This window comes from Mercenaria mercenaria, chromosome 3, assembly GCF_021730395.1.
Source record: "Mercenaria mercenaria strain notata chromosome 3, MADL_Memer_1, whole genome shotgun sequence".
Lineage (NCBI taxonomy): Eukaryota > Metazoa > Mollusca > Bivalvia > Venerida > Veneridae > Mercenaria > Mercenaria mercenaria.
The window spans coordinates 88,182,845-88,205,035 of record NC_069363.1 but is presented as its reverse complement, the minus strand read 5'-3'; the positions used below and the strand labels follow the sequence as shown (position 1 = coordinate 88,205,035).

Below are 22,191 nucleotides of genomic sequence, written 5' to 3'. Positions count from 1 at the left end.
TCTTTCCTAAAATACGTTTTAATTTTGAATCCAGCAATCTAGTTCAGCATAATTCAAAATTTCTTTATGAACTTCTACGGTAACATTTTCCTAAAAACATGTTTGACTTGCTGCGTTTGCTAGACGAAAATATATATTTGCAGCTAATAAAAATATACTTATTAAGTAAATGTTACAATCTGTATATGTATGAAATAGTAAGCACTGGCATTATGTTTCCTTCTAACTCTGGCAGCGGTCTTATTGACATGTTTATATCAGTCATCACAAGAACACCATTTGCTCAGTTAACAATCTCCCCGTGGTCTCCAATAAAGATATTTAAATGACAGGTGCGCGTTTACGTCTATCTGTAGAACACGGTGCATTAACAAGACAATTATTTCCGTTCTTGTTCATCAAATAGATAAATCACCTCACGAATAATGTGTTTTATTGATTATCTCGTCTTGTAAGAGAATGTTTCAACAGCAGTTCATTTATCTGCGTTATGGTTTCATATCTTTCCTGTTTTTAACTTTACGATCCCTATTTCTCATTAGAGTGTGACTCTAAAAATATTTTGTATCATAAAACAGCTGAATATTGTCAAAGTTATTTATCTGTCATTAAAAAATGCATTTATGATATTTCAAGTTGAAATAAAAGAAAAATACTTGCTTTAGATATAAAACAAATGTTGGTGAAAAAAGGTAATTTGACCCCAAAGTAGCAGGACCAAATTAAAGGACTACAGGCGGATCGCTTTTATAAAAAGAACAACAACAAAAAAGATCGTATTTACAAGACATGCCATGATTCTTATCGATATCTTCCTAAATAATAAAATTTATTTTTGGTCATTGCAATTAGTTAAATCTGCATTCATAAACAGTAACAATGTAGTTGGATGTACGAACTTCGCGTCACAGTTGTTGAAAGCTGCTACTAGAGGAAAACGATTTATTTATATTTCGACCAAGAAAAGTATCATTCGCTCTAGCTATACGTATTCTTTTAGTAACGCAGTAGGCTAATTCATCAGGCTGTGTAACAAAGTGGTATCTTAAGTAGATAATTCATATGCAGCAACTGAAGAAACTGAGGAAATGTAACGATTGTTAGTTATATGTGCATCCTCAGAATCCACCATGATTTTTCACTGACCATAACTGTATACCAGATTGTTAGTACAACATTTGTCACTTTATTAATAAACATTGCTAGGCTGTATGAATGACGAACCTGTCTATTACATTAATGGCTACACTTTACATCTGGGAATCGTTGGCATTGATTCCATTTGACTTTCTGTATTGACAGGCTTCTTATGTCAATGTAGCACACAACGACATTACGGGATAAAGCTCACACCATATACTGCAGCAAATATTCGGATTCCAAGCTCTGCTAAGGAAGCTGTGTCCATGTTCTGTTAGCAGTATGCAGGTCAAAAGTTTTATCACTATTTCTTCAAAATTCTTGAAGTTGGTTACAGTATCTTTTATATAATTTTACCTGTTAATTTATGTAATAAAGAAATTAATTATCTATAAAAAACGAACAGAGGTTAGTTCATTTGTTTTCATCAAGGTGGCGTCATTATACTGTTTTCAACAAAAAGACTTTAATAATTGTACATAATTGTATGTGCTACTAACAATATCCATAGACTGAAAGTTTCATCGATTTAACATGCATTTATCTATTAACAGAAGATTCATATATTCTGTATAACTGCATTTGAACAAAAATCAATTTATCAGGTATTGAATAAAAATACGATTTATTTTGTAATAATTAGGAGGTTTATCTGTATCGAAACAAGTTTAGTATCTGAGTAAGCTAAAAACAAATATTTACTTCCTGCAAAGCTATATACACGTATTACAATGTACATGGAAAAGAAATTGTAAATCATCATATGAGCCGTGCCATGAGAAAACCAACATAGTGGGTATGCGACCAGCATGGATCCTGACCAGCCTGCGCATCCGCGCAGTCTGGTCAGGATCCATGCTGTTCGCTAATAGTTTCTCCAATTCCAATAGGCTTTAAAAGCGAACAGCATGGATCCTGACCAGACTGCGCGAATGCGCAGGCTGGTCTGGATCCATGCTGGTCGCATACCCACTATGTTGGTTTTCCCATGGCACGGCTCATATACGTGTTACTCAGGATCAATGTCATAATAACTATCCAAAATGTAAATGTCATGTAAATAACTGAATAATACATATCTTTTAAAATTGCCTCATACTGAGATCGCGGAAAGTTCGGAATGACACATTTTTTTAAGTGTTTCGTGGGCCTCAGAAAACTGGCTCAGGAAACTTGTTGATCACTGGTGCCATTTAAATTAGAAAGCTATGTCTTATGATTTTCACATGACTACTGAAGTATTGCGGATAGATGCTTTTGAGGGTTGGAAATAGTCTTGGTGTCCCTCCTGGTATAATAACAGCCTTCTTCTTGTTTTGTGGAACCATAGAGGTTCTGAAAACTATTCTACCAGCAACATAGCAGTTGTTGCTGACAACAGAGAAATTATTCCACGTCAGTTACACAAAAAAAAAATCGAGTCTGTAAAACATCCTGAATTAGCGTAGATAATTGGCTATCAAATATTTATCAAAGAAAGTGCATGTAGTGGTAAACACAATGTTGACATTTATATCACACAAAAGGAATCAGTGCCGTGTATTATTTCACATTATTTGTATTCAATGCCATGTAATGCTGTATCTATTTTATTCATTGGTCATGTTTCATCGTCTGCAGTGTCCTTATACAAATCCTCGTCATGTAATTTTTAAAATGCTTTAACTTATGTCATACTAAGATATGAACAACTTATACTCTTGGAAAATGTCGCATGTATTTCATTTATTCATTATGTATGCTCGTCTGCAGTGTCAATATGCAAATGTTTTAAATGTGATACGCTTATAAATATTCTTAAATAGACTAATGCGACAGACTTTTCCAACGTCTTCTTTTCCGTAAGTATTACTATCTATACACTACTAATCATTATCTTATTCAAACAACCAATGATTCAGTCGATTATAAACGAAACTCAAAGCTGACAGAATTTTTTAAAACAGCTTTCATTTCCGTCGTTATCTTACAAAAACCAAAACAGCGAATCCTACTGAAAGTATATATATCTATACAAAGCCATGTAGCTTAATAATAACTGCGCCACTTCTGTAGCCGGGTTTGAACAGCAAACATTAAAATCACTTTATAATATTATGAAAGACTGAATGCTATATCTTTGCAACAGTAAATTCTGGCGTTTTGTCTTTTTTTTTCGATTCCATGGAAAATCTCAATACGTGCTGTGTTACAAAGCGGTATAAACTTCAACTGAGAACGTGCAAAATACAAAAGAAAACAATAATCTTATAACAGCTATAGGAAAATGTTATGTGTCAAAATGTAATGTGACATCAAGAAAGTCATAGCACTGGACTGATCATTTTTAAATAAAAAAAAGGTCATTTACTGCAATAATCTTGCTGATATTGGCTGCACTTTCTTAGCCTAGTCAAAACTTGAAGAAGAAACATATGGAAATGTATGTCTCAGGTAATGTGATTAAATGAAAGTTGAATAGTTTGTAGTTAAATAGTCAATTCTACTGACCTCCGCTCCTTCTGATCTCGGGACATTCAGAATGAGTGTATAATATGCAGTGATTCTATGAATTTATCATATCAATTATTGGTACGAACAGTAAACAGATGGCACGATCACCGGGACATGATGCAAATGCATTAAATGTCTAATGTTTCCACATTAGGCCATCTATTTGTACATAGTTTGTCATAACGACATTTCAGTGACAGGTGTGCACACACTTTAACAATAGAACATTGTCCGATAACAAAGGAAGAGCTCCCGGTTTATGTTCATTAGATAGAACTACCATCTCATGATAAATGCATTCTATTGATTATCTAGTTTTGTCAACGAAACTTTAATTCTAGACACGAAAATAAAACAGGATCAAAAATGATAGCTCTATTTAAATCTAATACCATAATTCCATTGCATGAGGTGTTTGTTTTTATGTTATTTCAACTTAGTTAAAGTCATATGACTAGATACATTCCTCACATATCGACATTAATGGGACCGCAACCTACAAAGATGAGGACACAGTGACTGGAAAATAGAGGCTTGAAAATAGCGGTCTCAGCTAAGACTGATCCTTTGGTGATTATTGTCGTTTTTCTTCTATAGATTACGAACACATCTCATCTACATGTATATCATTTTTAAATAAAAAATTTAATCGTAACTGAAACATATATCTTCACTATAAATATGTAGAACGTTTCAAAAGGCTAGTTATTTGAACATTTCAAGGTGATGAGACGTTTTAGCCCATGCATGTTTAAGCATATAAATGCGTGTCTTGAACTCTTGTACGCAAACACCAAGTACACAGAATGAAAAAGAATCTTAGAAACGGATTTTAATTTTTTTTCTGATTACTGTAATGCTAATAAAGTATATTGTATTGTATTGTATTGTTAATGAAGAGTGTGTAATTATGATAGTACATTCCGCCGAATAATTCCTGTCAACAGTATATCTTTAATTCTGCATTATTTGTGTTATTGTCTTGGGAGTGAAGCCGTATACACTATTCTCACGACTTATTTGCAGCGAACGATATAATGTAATTCGTGCCACACAACAGCAATCACATGTCTGGTTTCATTTCACTTCATCGGTAAGAAACGATAGTGACAATATGGTTCAAAGCCCTAGAAATGTCTATAATTGTCTCCGGACCACCGAATTACTTTGTGTAAGGCTTCTTTGCTATTGTCGCGCAAAAAAACTATTATATATCATGGTGAATCTCTTACAGAATTGCAACATACACACTGCAAATGGGCATTCACGTCTTTCATGCTGCAAACATACTGCTTATTATTAAAGGGCCGTTTTGCTGCAGATTTCCAGCATGATGAAAAATTATTTTGCAAGACTTTAGTGCAGTTAATGCTACAAAATGTTGCACGATTTATACTTTTACTTTAAACGTGTAGTGTTATGCTCCATAAGCAGAATCTACTGCAAATATGCAACAAGTAGCTGAAATCTTGAACTGTTCAAAAATTTATTTCTCCCAGGTGATCTTATAGAACATAATGCATATAAGAGGTATTTTCCCGCATAATTTCAGCATATTTGCAGCATATTCTCGTATCAACGTACATCATATATGCTGATACGAACACTGGAAAAGAAGGTTTGCAATATGTACTGCATTTGTAGCATATTTGCTGTTTTGCAGCTATAACATGTATCTTTATAAAACTTTACTTTTATCCAATACACTTTTAATAACGTAAATGCAATTATATTCAAAATGGCAATTCTACTTTAATCACGAAAACGTACACTATAATACGAATTAATTAAAAATAAAGCGGCGCCGTTATTTCAAATCTAGTCTATTTCCTTTAAATTGGTTTGCTACAATTATACTTGGTATATAGAAATAGTATTTTAGTACTGTGGCGTTATCTGCAGTTAAGTTTCAGTATTATTACATATGAAACATGCTGCATTCATGATTCCTGTGTAAACATAGAATGGAAAAAAAGTATGCAGCAGAATTGCAACATTGCAGCTATTGTTCAAAATAACATGCTGGAAGAATGCTGAAACTATGCTGGAATCATATTGCAATTTTATAAGTGATATTTCTTACATTAGTACACATTAGCTAGCCGGAATTTGTGATTGAAACAGCACCGCCAAGCAATCATAGTACTAACTCCATAAAGGCCTAGGTTGTGCATGCATGAATGGTCCTTCATATAAAACAATGTTAATTAATTGCGTGTTTTACAATAACTGTTCTGAAAATATATGATCAGTTCTCTGAAATGCGTTGCCTCCATGATTTTATACAACACGTTTAGTAAAAGGCAGTCTAAAGTGTCCTTTTTTTTTCAAAATAAAATAAAAAAAGAATCATTTCCAGACGTTCAAGTCACAAGCACTGACACGTATTTCTGTGAGATAAATTAAGCCTTCTGCAGGATGGTTTAAAAGGGATTTGAGCATTCCTACTAATTTCAAGGCAAGTTACTAATAACTGTATATAAATACACCAAACAGGTTTTCCCTGTAGATTCATGATAGAAGTTTCCTTTGCTTAATTCATTGTTTACAGATACTAGTTAATATATTACTGTAGAACAAGACTGTATAAAGCTGATATGTTTTAGAGCAAATTCATATCTAACGGGTAAAATATATTGAAATTTTTTTTGGCCAGAAATGATGTGAGAATTGACTTACCATATTTTTTTACAAAAAAAATAATTGAATATATCTTCAATGATATATTAAAACATTCCCCTATTCAGTACATGTCATTGAGTGAAATCGCATGAATATAATGAAGTTTAATTTTACAAAAAATAACTGAATATATCTTCAATGATATATTAAAACATTCCCTATTAAGTACATGTCATTGAGTGAAATCGCATGAATATATGAAGTTTAATTTTACAAAAAATAACTGAATATATCTTCAATGATATATTAAAACATTCCCTATTAAGTACATGTCATTGAGTAAAATCGCATGAATATATGAAGTTTAATTTTACAAAAATAACTGAAATCTTCAGTGAATATAAAACTCCATAAGTACATTCACTGGGAAATCACATGAAATATGATTTAATTTAAAAATACGATAACTTCATGATATATTAACATTCCTATTAAGTACATGTCATTGAGTGAAATCGCATGAATATATGAAGTTTAATTTTACAAAAAATAACTGAATATATCTTCAATGATATATTAAAACATTCCCTATTAAGTACATGTCATTGAGTAAAATCGCATGAATATATGAAGTTTAATTTTACAAAAAATAACTGAATATATCTTCAGTGATATATTAAAACATTCCCCTATTAAGTACTTGTCATTGGGGTGAAATCGCATGAATATATGAAGTTTAATTTTACAAAAAATAACTGAATATATCTTCAGTGATATATTAAAACATTCCCCTATTAAGTACATGTCATTGCGTGAAATCGCATGAATGTATGAAGTTTACAATCGATATGTTACTCACTGTTGTCTGTCAACCTCCTCGGACTCTAACTCTTCCTGTCTCCTAAGGACATCCTTAAGAATAGCTAATTCTTCTGGATTCAGTCCAGTCAGATCGGGAGATGGTGGATTCTCTGGAACCGAAGACCGCCGACCCTTTTCAGATCCGTGATTATTTCTTTTCTTTTTACCAGAGCTTCGTAAGACCTTAAATTCAAAAATAATTTTGAATGACTGACCCACTTTAGAGTATCACGTTTTCAAATGAAATCTTGATTACCATATCGCTTCAAGCAAAGTATACATACTCAATAAGTAAGTTATCATTAAATTTGATATAATTATGTTAAAAACTAGTACGGATTCGGTCAATAACAACAATGGAATTCTTAATTAATTTTTAGATAAATAGGTTTCAGTTTTCACAGAACTCGTGCTTGGAACATAACTGTAGGTTATGTCTTTAGAATTAGTTAATTTTAAATGATATAAAAGGATACTGAATTAAAACCTACATAGACTAAATTAAGATATAAAAAGGCAAAATCAAATGCGTCATGAATATCTAAAAATAGTTTACTTTTTTGACAATTGACGTCATAATGATCCCTCACGTGCATCATCTTCCATCTCGAATGCCTCACGTAATTACAACTGAAAAACAAGCAAGGAATGTCATGTTAATTTGCATTTTAACTACTATGTATTTGCAAGAATAAATTTCTGAGAAATTACAGGTTGTTTTGTACATTTGTAAGTCTCCTGGCTCCCATCATGACAATTATTTCTTTAACATAAACATATCATAATTCACCAATGACGTCATTTGTAGTATTGTTAACGTTAATGATGACATCTGGATAAGAAAATAAAATCTAAAAAAGTCTGTAGGAACATCAAAATTACAAATAAAAGTTAAAGTCTGACATTTTGAAAATAATTAACGGACATTTTCACCTCCCTTGCTCTTGTGATTTGTGGTTCATATAAAGAAAAACAGAAAAACATTTTTTTCTAAAGAAGCCTGATCTGAAATAACCACTGATGACGTTACAAAACGGATTTTCAAATCCTTTCAAACAGCTAGGACTTCTTCCTGCTACTATTTAAAAGTATTATATATTTGACATTAAGTCGGAATTTTAGTTTCTACTGTCACTAAAGTATTTCTCCGATTTTATTTCAATTGTATAAAATCCTAATCAAATGTATTTAACTTTGCTAAATATATAAATCAAGTTTATAGAGCTACATTCGTATTTAAATTTTATGCAGTAAAAGTTGATTTTTAAAAAACAGCCAGTTTTTAGTGGTAGTACACATTTATATTGTGTTCATCTATACATGTACACAGTTTGTTCTAATGTATCATACTGTTTATACACAGAAACTTGTTAATTCCATGGTTAGATAAACTATATGAAGTAATTTTTCATGTTTTGGATCTAATATAAGCTTGAATTGTCAGAAGACTAGTTCGTACCACACTTCTGTTATGCAAAATAAATTAATCTATCAAGCCAAATAATCAAGTTATGTATGAGTAATGTTTTGTACTGGAAAACATAAACATGCCGTCATCATTTGTCTTCTTTCTTGTAAATTTATAGATTTCGCACTCTCTAATATATGCCAGTTGTCGTTTAAATCCCAAGGCATTCATTCTTCCCGAAATACTGCTATCTTTGCGCTCTAAATGTAATTTCAAAAACGATCATTTTCTAAGAAACGTGTAAGAAAAAATATATTGTTTTCTGCTTTACTTTCATCTTGGAATAATTATTGTCTTTAGAAGTGTTTCTTTTATCAGCGTGTTTGGCTGAAAATTTGTCACGCGCAGATAATCGAATAATGAAAATATTGTTTCTATGTTATTAAGCTTGTATTTTATGATTCACATAGTTGCAAAGTTACAAAAAGATTAAAACGTGCATAATATTTTGCAGAATGCATTGGGCGCAGACGTATATAAATATTTGCCATGCCAACTACACTGATCGAAACATAATTCGCACATCACCTTTTGGCAAGAGGAAAGCATTCCTACACTGTTTTACAGATTTAAATCGAAAACAAGTAAAATCTGTAATTTACTATTATCTACGAACATACCAATTTCTTAAAGAATAGGTAATTCTGAGAATCTGAGAATTATCACATTTAGAAACAACATCATACACTTACTGCATGGCTTGTCGGTCAATAGTGAAATTATTACCTATCATCAAAGTTAATAATAAATAGGATTTAACACGAAAATTATATACTATGTTCATAACGGGAAAGGTGGCAGCCACATGTTAAACAAAGGCTTTATGAGCCTTTAAGAATTTTATATAACGTCTGTATTAAATAGAACGGTATTGTGGCTAATAAAACACAAATACATCTACTGTTATTTTTCATAAATGTCGTTGCTGACAATCGGGCGGAAAGAATATTTTGAAATGTTCTGAACGAAAACAACCTACGGAGACACAGTTATCAATCTGAGATGTTGATGAGTCACATTAAATACGTTACGTTGACGTTACAAGAATATTAAAAAAATGAATAAATTTTATTTTTGATATTTCAGGCAGTTTGAATACCCACCATTAACTTTGTAAATAGAATACCATGTTACGATACACGGTACCACAGAATGCAAACAAGTTAACTATTTTCGAAAGACCATTAAACGTCGGATTACATCTGCAAAAACTAACGAAAATATTAAAAGGTCTACTATATGTACGATAACAAAAAGCCTGACAATGACCCTTGTATACAAACACTTTGACTGCAGCTTTACGTTCAATATCTTTACTGTCTTGTTAACGAATACGACTGACGCCTGCAACTGCGAAAAAATTGAAACAGATACCAGCAAAGATGAGAGAAGTATTGAATCAAGACAGAAATCGAAAGAAAAAAGCAAGGATAAATATCCAACAGGAAAAGCTACTTTAAAAAATGTCATAATTCAACATACGTGTCATATACAATAGTTCATACGAGATGAAAAAAGGATGTGTGTGTTCTTTGTGTCATAAAGAACCACATATATTACACAAATGTTTCTTATCATTTGATAATCAAATCATAAACACATTGTGTCTGCACAACGTAATATAGATAGCCATTTGCATTATATCATTTCAGGTGCGCTTTGTACTTCAACAGATACCAAATTACTAGCTTAATTGCGGATTACACACCACAATAGACATTCACCGACAGGAAAGCAATGTAATGAGACAAGGAAAACCTACAAGCTGTGAGAATAGACAAGAATCAATAACCAGGCTGACAAGTAATAGATGTAGCCTTTCATCTTGTCAGTTTCAATAAAGAGAAGTTAAAAAAAACCAACAGATTTTTGAAATGACATATTAGGAAAACATTCAATTTGATTCAAATAAAAAAAAAATTAAAAAAAAAAATTAAAAAAAGATGATGCAGTAATGCATTTACCACAGGGTATCTAGACAACAAAGGAGGTTTAGGTATGTCTCATCTTTTTAAATTTTTATGGCAATTTACGCGATGTACGGAAATTTATTGATTAAAATTGTGTTTTCTCCAAAAAAAAAGCGTTTGTAGTTTTTGTCCTAATCTGTTTACGATATTGTATCTGTTAAATGGCATGTACATTATTCACGTTTCACTGCATACATCAGCTAAATGCCGTGCGCCGTCACATGCATAAATATATTATTATTATTATTATTATTATTATACCAGATTTATATAGCGCCCTTTTCATGATAAACACGTTCAAAGGCGCTTTACATATAGCATACGCAGCCACACAGGGCGCGAAATTCATCCTCTACTAGTACAGACACAGAGCGATCTGACCAGAGGGACAGAGTGAGATAAAGCCCCCAGAACAGACAGAGACAAAGAGAGATACAGGCTGTCCGGCTAACTTAGCCTAACTCTTTGCGAATAGACAGTCTGGTTCTTTAACGTGCCCGGTGTATAGCACCGATACATGCAAATCCGTCTTTCCTGGGAAGAACCAGTACAGGCCCCTTAGTCAGGTGGGAGACACTCGAGCATCCCAGAAATTTCCAGTTCCTGGACCGGGATTCGAACCACGGACCTCTGGATCGGCAGTCAAGCGTGTTACCACTAGACCACCTGCCCACCTATATATACCATTTTATAAGAAAGGGCAGAATGTCAGTTCAACTGGCTGATTATCAGTCGTTTCATATGTTAGCTGTAATGTCATAGTTATATCAAAACATTTATTTTTTAACGTTAAAAATGAATAAAACGTCGTTTTGTTTCCCATTATTACTCTTGTTTAGGCAGTTACTGACATTCCGTCAAACGTTGCTAGTGATAGCATTCGAGGTTGTCGTGTGTAATCTTGATTCAATGTAGTTTAAGCAATAAAATCTGTAAGGAAATCCCTTCGACTTGTTTAAGTAAGTTTGCTTGTAGCTTCCAGGAATCGTATTACAATTATGTTTACATCAAAGAGACAAATTAACGCTATCTTTCTTTAAATGTACATTTGCCAGGCGTCCAAGAGCTGTGCAACTGAACACTTTACAAACACATGTGCATGTTGATTGATTAGTATTTCAGTGCAACACATATTCGATTGATGATCGGTTGCTAAGGTTAAGACCAAGAAGGAAAAGTTGTATCAATACTTTATCAATTGAGTTTCTTCCACTTGTCCTTAAGATCAATTTTTAAAAATTGTAGGGGATTTATAATGTGATTCTGTAGCCGTCCCTTAGGGATTACCCGTATAATGTGTGCTACTGGAGCTAAATGCAAAGACTCTGCAAAGAAATCACGGGGGTCATTAAAATGATTTCTGTAGTTTTAAGACAGTCAAATGTATTTTTAATATACGGCTAGATCTGATCAGACTGATGTATAATGAAGGATCAATTAGTAAATGAAATTTGGAAACAGACATGGCCTCTGATTTGTCACTTGTTTTGCAGGTAAAACTAAGAAGATTTCAAACCAAAGTACATGCATCTATATGATACAATGATGCTGAAACAGCACAATGCAAAAGGTATTTTGTTTTGCCTGTCTCAAAGCTTTAGACTTACGTAGATGTTCAATGTTAAGACACTCTCTCATAGACATAACAGTATTTTCAGGTAGGTTCATTCAGCATTAGGTGACAGTTGACAGATAAACAAGTATGGTCCCATGATAATATATGTATATATATATCTAAACTGATATAATTGAAAGAAATGGTAATACATGATTTAAAGTAAGCGCTTTGTGTTCAACTTTCCGTACATTACGCATGCGCGCTCAAACATGTTATTAAATAAAACTGTCAGCGAGCCCATCTTATAAAAACACAAAGTTTGTATGATTTCAATGAAACATTTCTGTTATATTATGATTATTTATTGATTTATTTTTGATTATTTTGCCTCCCCAAATATAGTCATAATTACTACAAGAAGCCGGGAAGCAGAATATTTCCAAACGGCAGGATGTTAGGAGTCCACCGATTGGTCACACCTACATGCTTCGGTCCAACAGGCGTTTGCGTTGACAGTCTAATATATTAATTCGAGGGTGTTTCATGAACAATAATATGTAAATATAAAAAAAATGTAAATATTAAGATCGTTTCATTTTTGACTTAACTCACTGCGCATCCCTGAAATAATGTAAATCGCAGAGGAAAATTTGCCGCCAATTTCTGCGCTTACGTTGTGGCCGAATTCATTAGTGTTTAAAGGGGTATTTTTGTACTTACCTGTTCAAGCAACAGATTATCCCAAAATATGTCAGCTTGCTACTACACCACAACTAGCCAAGCCATATGATTGCTTTTTAAAAGGAAACTTTACTGTGTATTGTTACGAAAGCATACATACGGAAGCCGGTGTTATACTGTCAGTGTAATACTTTCAGATGCATGTTTCTTTTTACATTGAAGACAAACAGCTGATTATTTGTTGTTGTTTTTTTTTTCACTAGTTAGCATGCGCATAAACTATCAGAGTTTTCTGACGAAGGGGCAATTACAACTGTTATATTGAAATTTCAAAGAACAGATTTTGCTATACATAATTAAATGTATCTGGATCTGGATGTAGCCTGCAAGGAGTCTCAGCAGATACAAATATTTCCATGAAACGTTAATTAAATGTTTACAATGGTATTACATTTTAATATTGTCTATTAACATTTAAAAATTAATAAAAAACAAAGAAATAAATAACCGGTTTCACCCGTTCAACGCGGGATCAGGAACATGCGATGCCACTAATGTTATATATGCAATAAAATGTAACATATCTAATCTTTGCTATTTTTCCATGACATCCTGACGTGTTTAAACATTTTATGGTCTCGAACACGAAAAAAAATCAATGCCAACATATCAAATTTTGAAAACCACCAAATAAAGTATCTGTCACAATGCCCATATCAAAATCTGACTGCAGTTCAAAGCGGGAAGCAACACCCCTCCCCACACCCACCCTACCAACATTTTTCAGCCCAGTCTCGGCCTGTCTGTCCACATGAATCAAAATGGATAATTGAAAGTAGAATAAGTGGTTGAAATTAATCCTTCCAACACGAACATTAAAGGTGGTAATAAAAGTTTAAACCGTTTTCTTAATTAAGAATGTCAATCAGAATGGTTTAGGCATTTTGCGAAGTAAAATGTTTACACTTTCTTCAGCATGATCTAATGCATGTTTCAGGCAATTTAACCGACCAAAAAATATGCATTTAACGGGTCATGTTAATGTGTAATTATAAGAGTTTTTCATTCTCACAATGTCACGTAGTTTGCAAATTGCGGTTTTGACCTTGAATATTTCGATTTCAGACACGAGATAACGCAATCAAATAGAAAGATCCTAATGTTCGTCAAATGCTTCGAATTTCAGCTTATCTCCTATCATAAGTGCTCAATTGATTTCCTGAATAATTCGACAAAAATAGAGCTGTTTATTTAGAAATAATTCGAAATAAATCGATATGGACAGTTGTGGCATACAAATTATTTCAGAAAAAAAAAATCATAAGTTAAATTTCGATAACTACATTATTTCTAAAATAATTTCAGAAGTTAAATATGGACAGCTGTTACATGCACACAGCCGATTCGCAAACAACCACATACGTACATTCAAATTAGTTCTTTTTCAGACGATTGTAGACTTATTGAAGATTGCTGACATATATTAGTGGGCAATTAATGTATCAGAATTACCGTCTGTTTAATGGACAAAGGAATGTACATAAATACCAATTATCTATTGCGACATTGCATCATGATTTTCTATAAAAAAAATAAAGTCATAATTTGGTTTATTATATACCTATATAAATTATGTACAAAAATCAGCCTGTATTTCAATTAAATATGAACAGGCAGAAAAAATCCGTATTGTACCTTTCAAATTCCGTATTGTACCTTCCGTATTGTATGCTGCCGGACTACGGTTGTAGTTTTACGTTTTTTCTTGTTGATTCAGTCTTTCATTTGCAAACGAATGTTAGCTTATCTTCAAGTAATGATTTATTTGTTTGCTCACTGCCTGAAGACAATAAGGATAATGTATAAAGCCGTGTGTTTGTGTAATAAATCGAAATATATGTTTGGTTTCCTTCACTTTGTACGTGTGCATTGCATACGAATGGATATATCCTATATCTAAGTAAAGGTATTTTGCAGAGAAAAGAACCCATTAAGAGGTTTCTTTAAGTCGCTATTTATGGTTCCCGATGTGTTTAATGCCGTTCCAATTAATTTCCATCAGACAAGCTTACAACATTCGCAGAGTTATATCCGGTTATTTCCGGTCGTAACCTCGGCGACCAACCTGTGTCTTCAGACTTATTGTATCAACTCAATATTAAAAGCCCGTGTGTATAAAGACATTGATACTGTGTTCGTGCATAAAGAAATTACCACTGTGTAACCAATTAGAACATACCCATGTTTCAGTCATTACTTAGGCGCCAAACGTCATGGAATGAAATGTGTAATTCAGAACTGAAATGTGTGACATCGTGATGGCAGGCAAGGTTTTTATACTTGTTATTCTTGTTTAACATTTAACATGCTGTATGTTACCCATTTATATTAGTATATACCACTTTATTTTGTAAATTTCTGTTGAATGTGTATTATCTATTAGGTTCAAACTTAATATTTGTATTATAATTGCTTTTTTAATTGACCTTAGTTCAGTTTCACATTCGTATGTTAAACGTATAACTGGTGTCATATGTTTTAATCTGATTTGTCGAAACTTCAATTTATGCTTTATACTTCTAAAAACACTCACTAAGTTTGGACGTATTCGGTCAACATTAATAGCAGATTTCCAAAATTTTGCTTCTTAGACATGACAGTGGTCAACATTAATGGCTTAATTTATTCGAAGAAGTAAACGAATAACGGTTTGCAATTTGAAAGCAATATCATGCACTTACGCTGACAACTCATTACAGAATGTATATTTTATCATACCTTTTAATTTTTTAATAACAAACGTATAAAAATAGATACACTGAAATAAGTAATGGCAATGGTTTATTTTGAAACAAACTGGATTTCATACAAAACAAATAAAACTTGGCTCCGTGACATTCCACACACGCACCCAAACCCCATCCCGCAGATCAAATTATAGACCTCTAAACATTTACAGCATGGAACATAAATATAAATACTCCCACAACAGGGATGTGGCCAATACGAATGTAATATTAACATTATTAGGTATCAATATAACATATTCAATCAAGGCAGTAGCCCGTCCGCTTAGCTCAATAGCGAGAGCGCATATCTACTGATCACAGGGTCATGAGGTCGATCCCCGGACAGAGCGTATGTCCTCCGTGACGATTTGATAAAAGACTTTGTATCTAAAATCATTCGTCCTACGCCTCTGATTTATGTGGGCAGTTACTTGCGAAACAGGTTTGTACTGATACAGAATATAGGAACACTGGTTAGCCTTCTTATTTATAGTACTCCTTATCTTCACTTAGTCTATGAACGAGAAAACTACGAACGACTGACATAACATACTATAGTTATCTAACGAAGGTAATTTACCAAAAACACACTGTTAAACTAGGGAAATTAGTGAGACGTTTTCTTCCTAATTCAGGCGATTGAGTGAAAATCCTCATTAATGGTCTTAAACGGAGCCGAAAAGCAGAACTGCATCGTACAAATTATAAAGAATATTGTCCCAGAACAGGGGCATCATTAAGTGTCGTTAAGTATTACACATTAAAAGTCATTTAACGCTTGACAATATTCCCTGGAGAGTAAAATGAGTGCCCTGTTGTAGTGTGCCGCCTTACAAAAACAAACTCGATTATCGTCGTAACAGTCATTCATACAAACTGTATAACAGGAAGTGACCAGGAATAAACGAAATAGCCATTTATTTCGAACAAAATCTTTTTGTTAACTACTAACCAACATCATGAACATGCCACTTAGAAAAAAAAACGATTTTTTTTTCGATTTATATTTTAATTCGTAACAGTGGTAGAGGAGTCCTCTATATCCTTTTTGCTGTTTCTGTTTTCCTCATAGTATTTCCTGTTTCGATGGGATCGGCTATAAATTCTATATTTAAAATCTGTCATATCATTTCTTTTGAACAGACCATTGGGTTTACCTGCATCAACACTTTACTTTATGTTCGATCCTTATTTAATATTAGTTAGATGCGAAATAAACCATGTTGGCGCTTTGCCGTGATTTGTCAGGTATATTGTATTGGTGATTGGCTTGATAAATTTCGCTACCTATAATAATTTATAGTTCGAACTTGTATCCTATATGGGACAATAAACTTCCGAATTAATTTTTATCCACGTATTAAATCCTCTGTCTATATCCACGGATGTTGACCTTAAAGTCAATATTTTATATCCATATAAAAGATTCTATTTTCGGCAAAGCTTTAATAACAATTGGTCACTGCAATAATGAAAAGACAGTGATGACTATATCCATACCTAATGAAACCAGTTTATTGGAGAATAAAACTAGTTTATTGGAGATTTGCACTTCAAATTTATATCTGTGATATAATATCTATGAAGTAATATCTGTGATGTAATATATGTTTTCAAATGAACACCGACAATGCGAAGCCAATATAAATTCTGGAAGGTCTTTGTTTATTTAACATTGAAATGTCATACCTGTAGTGTAATTCAGTTATATATAAATACACCCGTTCCTATCATTTACCAGCTTCGTTACGTATGCTTATTGACTCACACAGATTAGCCTGGTTTGTTTAAAATGACAATTCTTGTACCCTTTTCTATTTACGTTTGTCCTAAAACTAACACATATCTAGAGTTAGATATGATATATTGGATATTATTTGATATATGATATATTAGTATCTATAGTATCGCGTTACAATCCACTTTGACGAGTGCAATCCACAGAAAGATGAACAAGAAATTTTAGATGTAAATCAAGCGTTGTTTTAAATCAGAATAAAGCATCTAATGGAAATTCACACGTTTGTTACCATAGCAGCAGAGGAGGTAGCAGCTGTTTCAAAATGGATTCACTATACGTTATCAAATGACATCACCTAATTGTATACGATAAAATATGCAAAATGGTTGTAATTATATGTAGATAATTATATACAGTGCAAAATTATTTATCACACTCATCCATATAATTTTTTATTGACCTTCATAGGATGCGATAATGAAGTGTCAACACATTTTCTGTACATACAAAAATATATCGGCATCTATATTATTATGGATAAGACTGATATTAAGAAGGTTTGTCAATTGCGTCTTCAGTACAGTGCATAATATAAAAGCCTCAGTCCAGAGATATCATGCACTTAAAAAGGTCTGTCATTATTCACTTATGGGAAGGAAATATATAAAGGAAATATTTAAATGTCCTCTGATATTGTGAAGAATTGTATGTAATTTTAAAAAACATCAATCTTTTGCTCCACCCCAACCCGATATTCTACATATTTGATATTGACTCGACCAGTTCTAAAGAAGTGTATTTCGGTATTGTACTCTACCATACACATAAAACTTCAGGATTTTGCAATTAGGGGCTACATTTTTGGAATTTTGCTATTAACACATATTATTAATAATAATCAGTATTACACTGTAAATGTTTCACTTAATCTGCAATTTCAGCTGTATATGTTACATCTTAACTTACACAAATACATGCAATGTTTGATACTCATCCTTTAATGTTTAAACCACAACTGCTATTGCTTATTGTCACCAACAAGATAAAACTCTATACAAATACATGCCTATCCAATGTATTTAGATGTAATTAATTGATCGGTAAACGGAAGGTGAGTATCACCTTTTGATAGGCTATTGTAGCAACATTTATATTACATCTAATAACTTCCTAATGTAGCAACTCTAATTGCAGTTACGGAATCACTACTAATTTTCTATCATCGTACTTTTCGATAGGAAACAACACATTTTGAATCGCCAGTTATAGTTTCTGAATCTGATTTGTTAGCATATCGGCAAAATGCAATATACGTTTGGCGATCAAAAGGATAGTATATATCTTAGTTATTTTATAATTATTAAAGTAGTGAAAAATACAATAGGTATTACGTCGGCTTTTTAAAAAGATAAGTGTATGAAATATTGGAAATATATGGCTTCAATTAGTATTACTTCCCCTTAATATCTATAATTTGCACAATTCACATTAAGAATACTTATACATTGTAATAGAGTTCGCTTTGGGACCCCTACTGAAATTCCAGTCATTAAATTAAACAATGTCAGTGTTGCAATTTAAGACAGGTCTACAAATTAATTATGAAGACCTTACATGACAGATTATTTAGTAAGACAGTACGGGAGTTTATACTTAAGCGGGGTTTGAGAACACATTGGTAAGTGTCGATATCTTATTACATATTTTTTTACATTTATTTAAGCATACAGCTGTCGCTTTTATTTCAATTCATTCCCTCACAATAAATTATAATTCTTTAACGATAATGAAGACAGTCACCTTTCATCGAAAATATTCTGCCAAAACTAATTTTTCTATATTCCTGACAAAAGTATATCTTACCTTACACACACGTTTCATTATCTCTTAATTACTTCGTTGATGTTCAATTTTAAATCCAGAAAGTTTACAGCATTAACAGAAAATTCTAAACTATTAAAACGTCACTATTTTGAAATATATGTTGCGGTAAAATAAGATCTCTGGCGGTGTAAAAATTCCACAAAGTACATGAGGACACAAAACTGATATAAGGCTATTTTAACTGAACAAATTATTAATCCTTGTAGGAACAACAGTTTTATACGCATTCCTTAGACACTACAGGGACAGCTGCTGAACTCCAATAGCTTGTCTGAGATTTCCAATTAAAGAGAATCTCAGATAGCGTTCTGACACGGCGGCAATATATCCATCGAACTGCGAACGGTATAACTGCTAAAAATATAATATCTAAAACTGTCGCGTTTTTTCTCAATTGCATCCGCATCAGTTGTTATCCTTTTCGCTTTTTTCATGTTTATTAGCTATTTTTGTATACAACCGTTGCCAGCGTTTTGCAGCTTAATGTCTCAATCCTGAACAAATGATATATGGACATAAACCTATAAAAAGTGATTTTATTCAATGACATATCACTTTTTGGGATTATTATTTCATGAACAAAAGCTCGTCGTAATGCTTACAGTAGATATAGTTGTTGCAGCTGAAAACGATAAACATCAGTGATCCCTTTACAAATCAATACTTTATATAGCTTAGCACTAATTTTGCAATGCCTTGTATGTCTTTTGAACGTTTTATCTAGTCATTAATTTTATGCATATGCAAATACATGCATTGCAAAATGTATTGGCACCAATAAGACGAATTTCTTTTCACTTGTAAAAATGATGAAATAAGCATCCTTTATTTGATGACATAAACCTATTGTGTTAGATATCTGAAGTAGCGACAGCTGAGAAAAATTCCAAACTTAGAATATAATACTGGATAACGTATGTATTCATACATTTTATCTGTCATTGAAGACGTTTTTAATAGCCATGTTGTTGCTATTCGAAACATACATCTGGCATGTTTTTTAAGGGTGGAAAGCATTTGTGCAACGAATGCGTACGCATCTTGGAATCACTGTTTATGTTGGTTACTTTTTTATATATTTATACGTATTTAGTGATGACCCATTTTCTGAGACAGAGTGACAATAAAAGAAACGCTCTGTTATGTTATTCAAAATCAAAATAGTTTCAAAAGTCTACAGAAGTTTACAGACAAAATATGATAATAAAAATATCCATTGGGAATAATGTTCCGGAAAAAACTACTTTTCTGATTTTCATATCCCTTAGAGATGAGTCGTATTCTTAATCACGATATTAGAATTCGTTGATTAAAAAAACGCAAAAAAAATATATAGGACTAAAAACATTCCATGCATATGGCTTTATAGTAATACATGCTAATAATGTGTAAACAATATATTGTTTATCTAACAAACTCCAATATCGTTTCACCACATATGGTATTGATGTTTGGAATGTTTTTGTTCGCAAGTGAATATAATTTTTGGGATTTAGTATTTTACATTACTCTCAGATAACCTTATATATTAAGTATATTTGATTCAATGTGATACAGAAATGTATCGTCATCGATAGGAAAAATAATTTTCATGAAAAAGGAAACATGCGTGAAAATATTGAATATCTGAATAAAATCAGTAAAAATAATCAAGGTTTTTGTTTAAAGCATGATTAAAAATTAAAACAATATCGGTAAGACCAGATGATATTTAGGCTTCTGTGTACTGTTATAAGAGCGTTAAATGAATATGGTACAGTTGCATGGACTCTTAGGAGCTTTTTGTTTAAAGTACATTAAAAAATTTCACTTATAGTCACTATTCACGAGTAACTGTATTTGATTATTGTCAATATTTTCGTGATTTGTCAGGCCAATGTCGACAGATCATTGAATGTTTCGGGAATATTACTTTGTCGTCAAGGTCAGGTTAAAACTTAACTGAGAAATAGCCTAAATGGAAGGATAAATTGGATGTAATAGTCAGAAATGACCAGAAATAGTGATCTTTGTACTGCCCGGTGTAAATTAGGATATGTCACAGGAAGCCACTAAAATGGTATCGAATTAAAAGGAAAAAAAATGTGGAAAAATACTTTCCAGCTTTTGTAGTGGAGGAAGACCACAGGGTGCCCCTCCGTGCATTATTTCATCACGAGCGGGCACCTGGGTAGAATCACCGACCTTACGTAAGCCAGCTAGATGGCTTCCTCACATGAAGAATTCAACGCCCCGAGTGAGGCTTGAACCCACATCGATGAGGGTCAGCGACCTTAACCACTCGGCACGGAGGCCCCTACAAGGCAATACACTTTGTGGTAATAGATGGATTTCATCAACACAGGTATATATACACAAATAATGGTAAAACAGGAATAGAAAGTGGTGGCTCATGAGAAAGTTTTATCGTGGCGGCATATAGTCATAGTTGGTCGGCTGTACAGGCTTGACTGTACATTTATTAATATACAATTATATAGCTTGGACATCATAAATCCTGTTGTTTATATGACAAACATCTGTTGAGAAAGACGCTAAACCCAAACGCACATTTACTGACTCTTAAAACGTAGATTTTTCGACCTTTACAAGTTGCGCAGTCAAGATAGATTGGAGAAAAATGGATCTAGAAGTTACACGCAGTGTGAAAATTTGCCTTTTGGCTCCGATTGTTCGAACAACTGGATATCTGGATATCTATCAACTAGAAATTATATTGAAACAAAATATACTCAGCTTTTTAAGAACTTTGATATTTAAGGGATGAGGAGAGGAGGGGTGGGGAGGAGGAGGGGGTAGATATTTCTATAACTAAAATCTAAAACATCTATAGACAGTGATCTAATTCTTATGTTGGGGGTATTTTTGATCCCTAATATGTCTTTTACAGAATGTGAGCGAAACATAACATAAATGCGATTGTCCACCATTAAAAATCATATGTACTCTTGGAACGCATTTTGTTGCTAACGGAATTCTACCGT

The 22,191-nt window shown here is 32.7% G+C and overlaps 1 protein-coding gene across 2 annotated transcripts in view; it reads right to left on the bottom strand.

Moving 5' to 3' along the window:
* The window catches only part of LOC123525617 (regulating synaptic membrane exocytosis protein 2-like), a 141,014-nt gene that overhangs the window by 101,822 nt on the left and 17,001 nt on the right, over positions 1-22,191 (bottom strand). The window contains exons 1-3 of one of the 2 annotated variants that reach the window (XM_053539190.1): positions 19,187-19,950; positions 7,673-7,746; positions 7,115-7,299 (exon numbers count right to left, since the gene is read on the bottom strand). In XM_053539190.1, the coding sequence (XP_053395165.1) occupies positions 7,115-7,299; positions 7,673-7,693 (206 nt within the window). In that variant the 5' untranslated portion in view covers positions 7,694-7,746; positions 19,187-19,950. Of the gene's footprint in view, positions 1-7,114; positions 7,300-7,672; positions 7,747-19,186; positions 19,951-22,191 lie in introns of those variants that run through there. The other variant, XM_053539191.1, reaches the window with a different exon arrangement.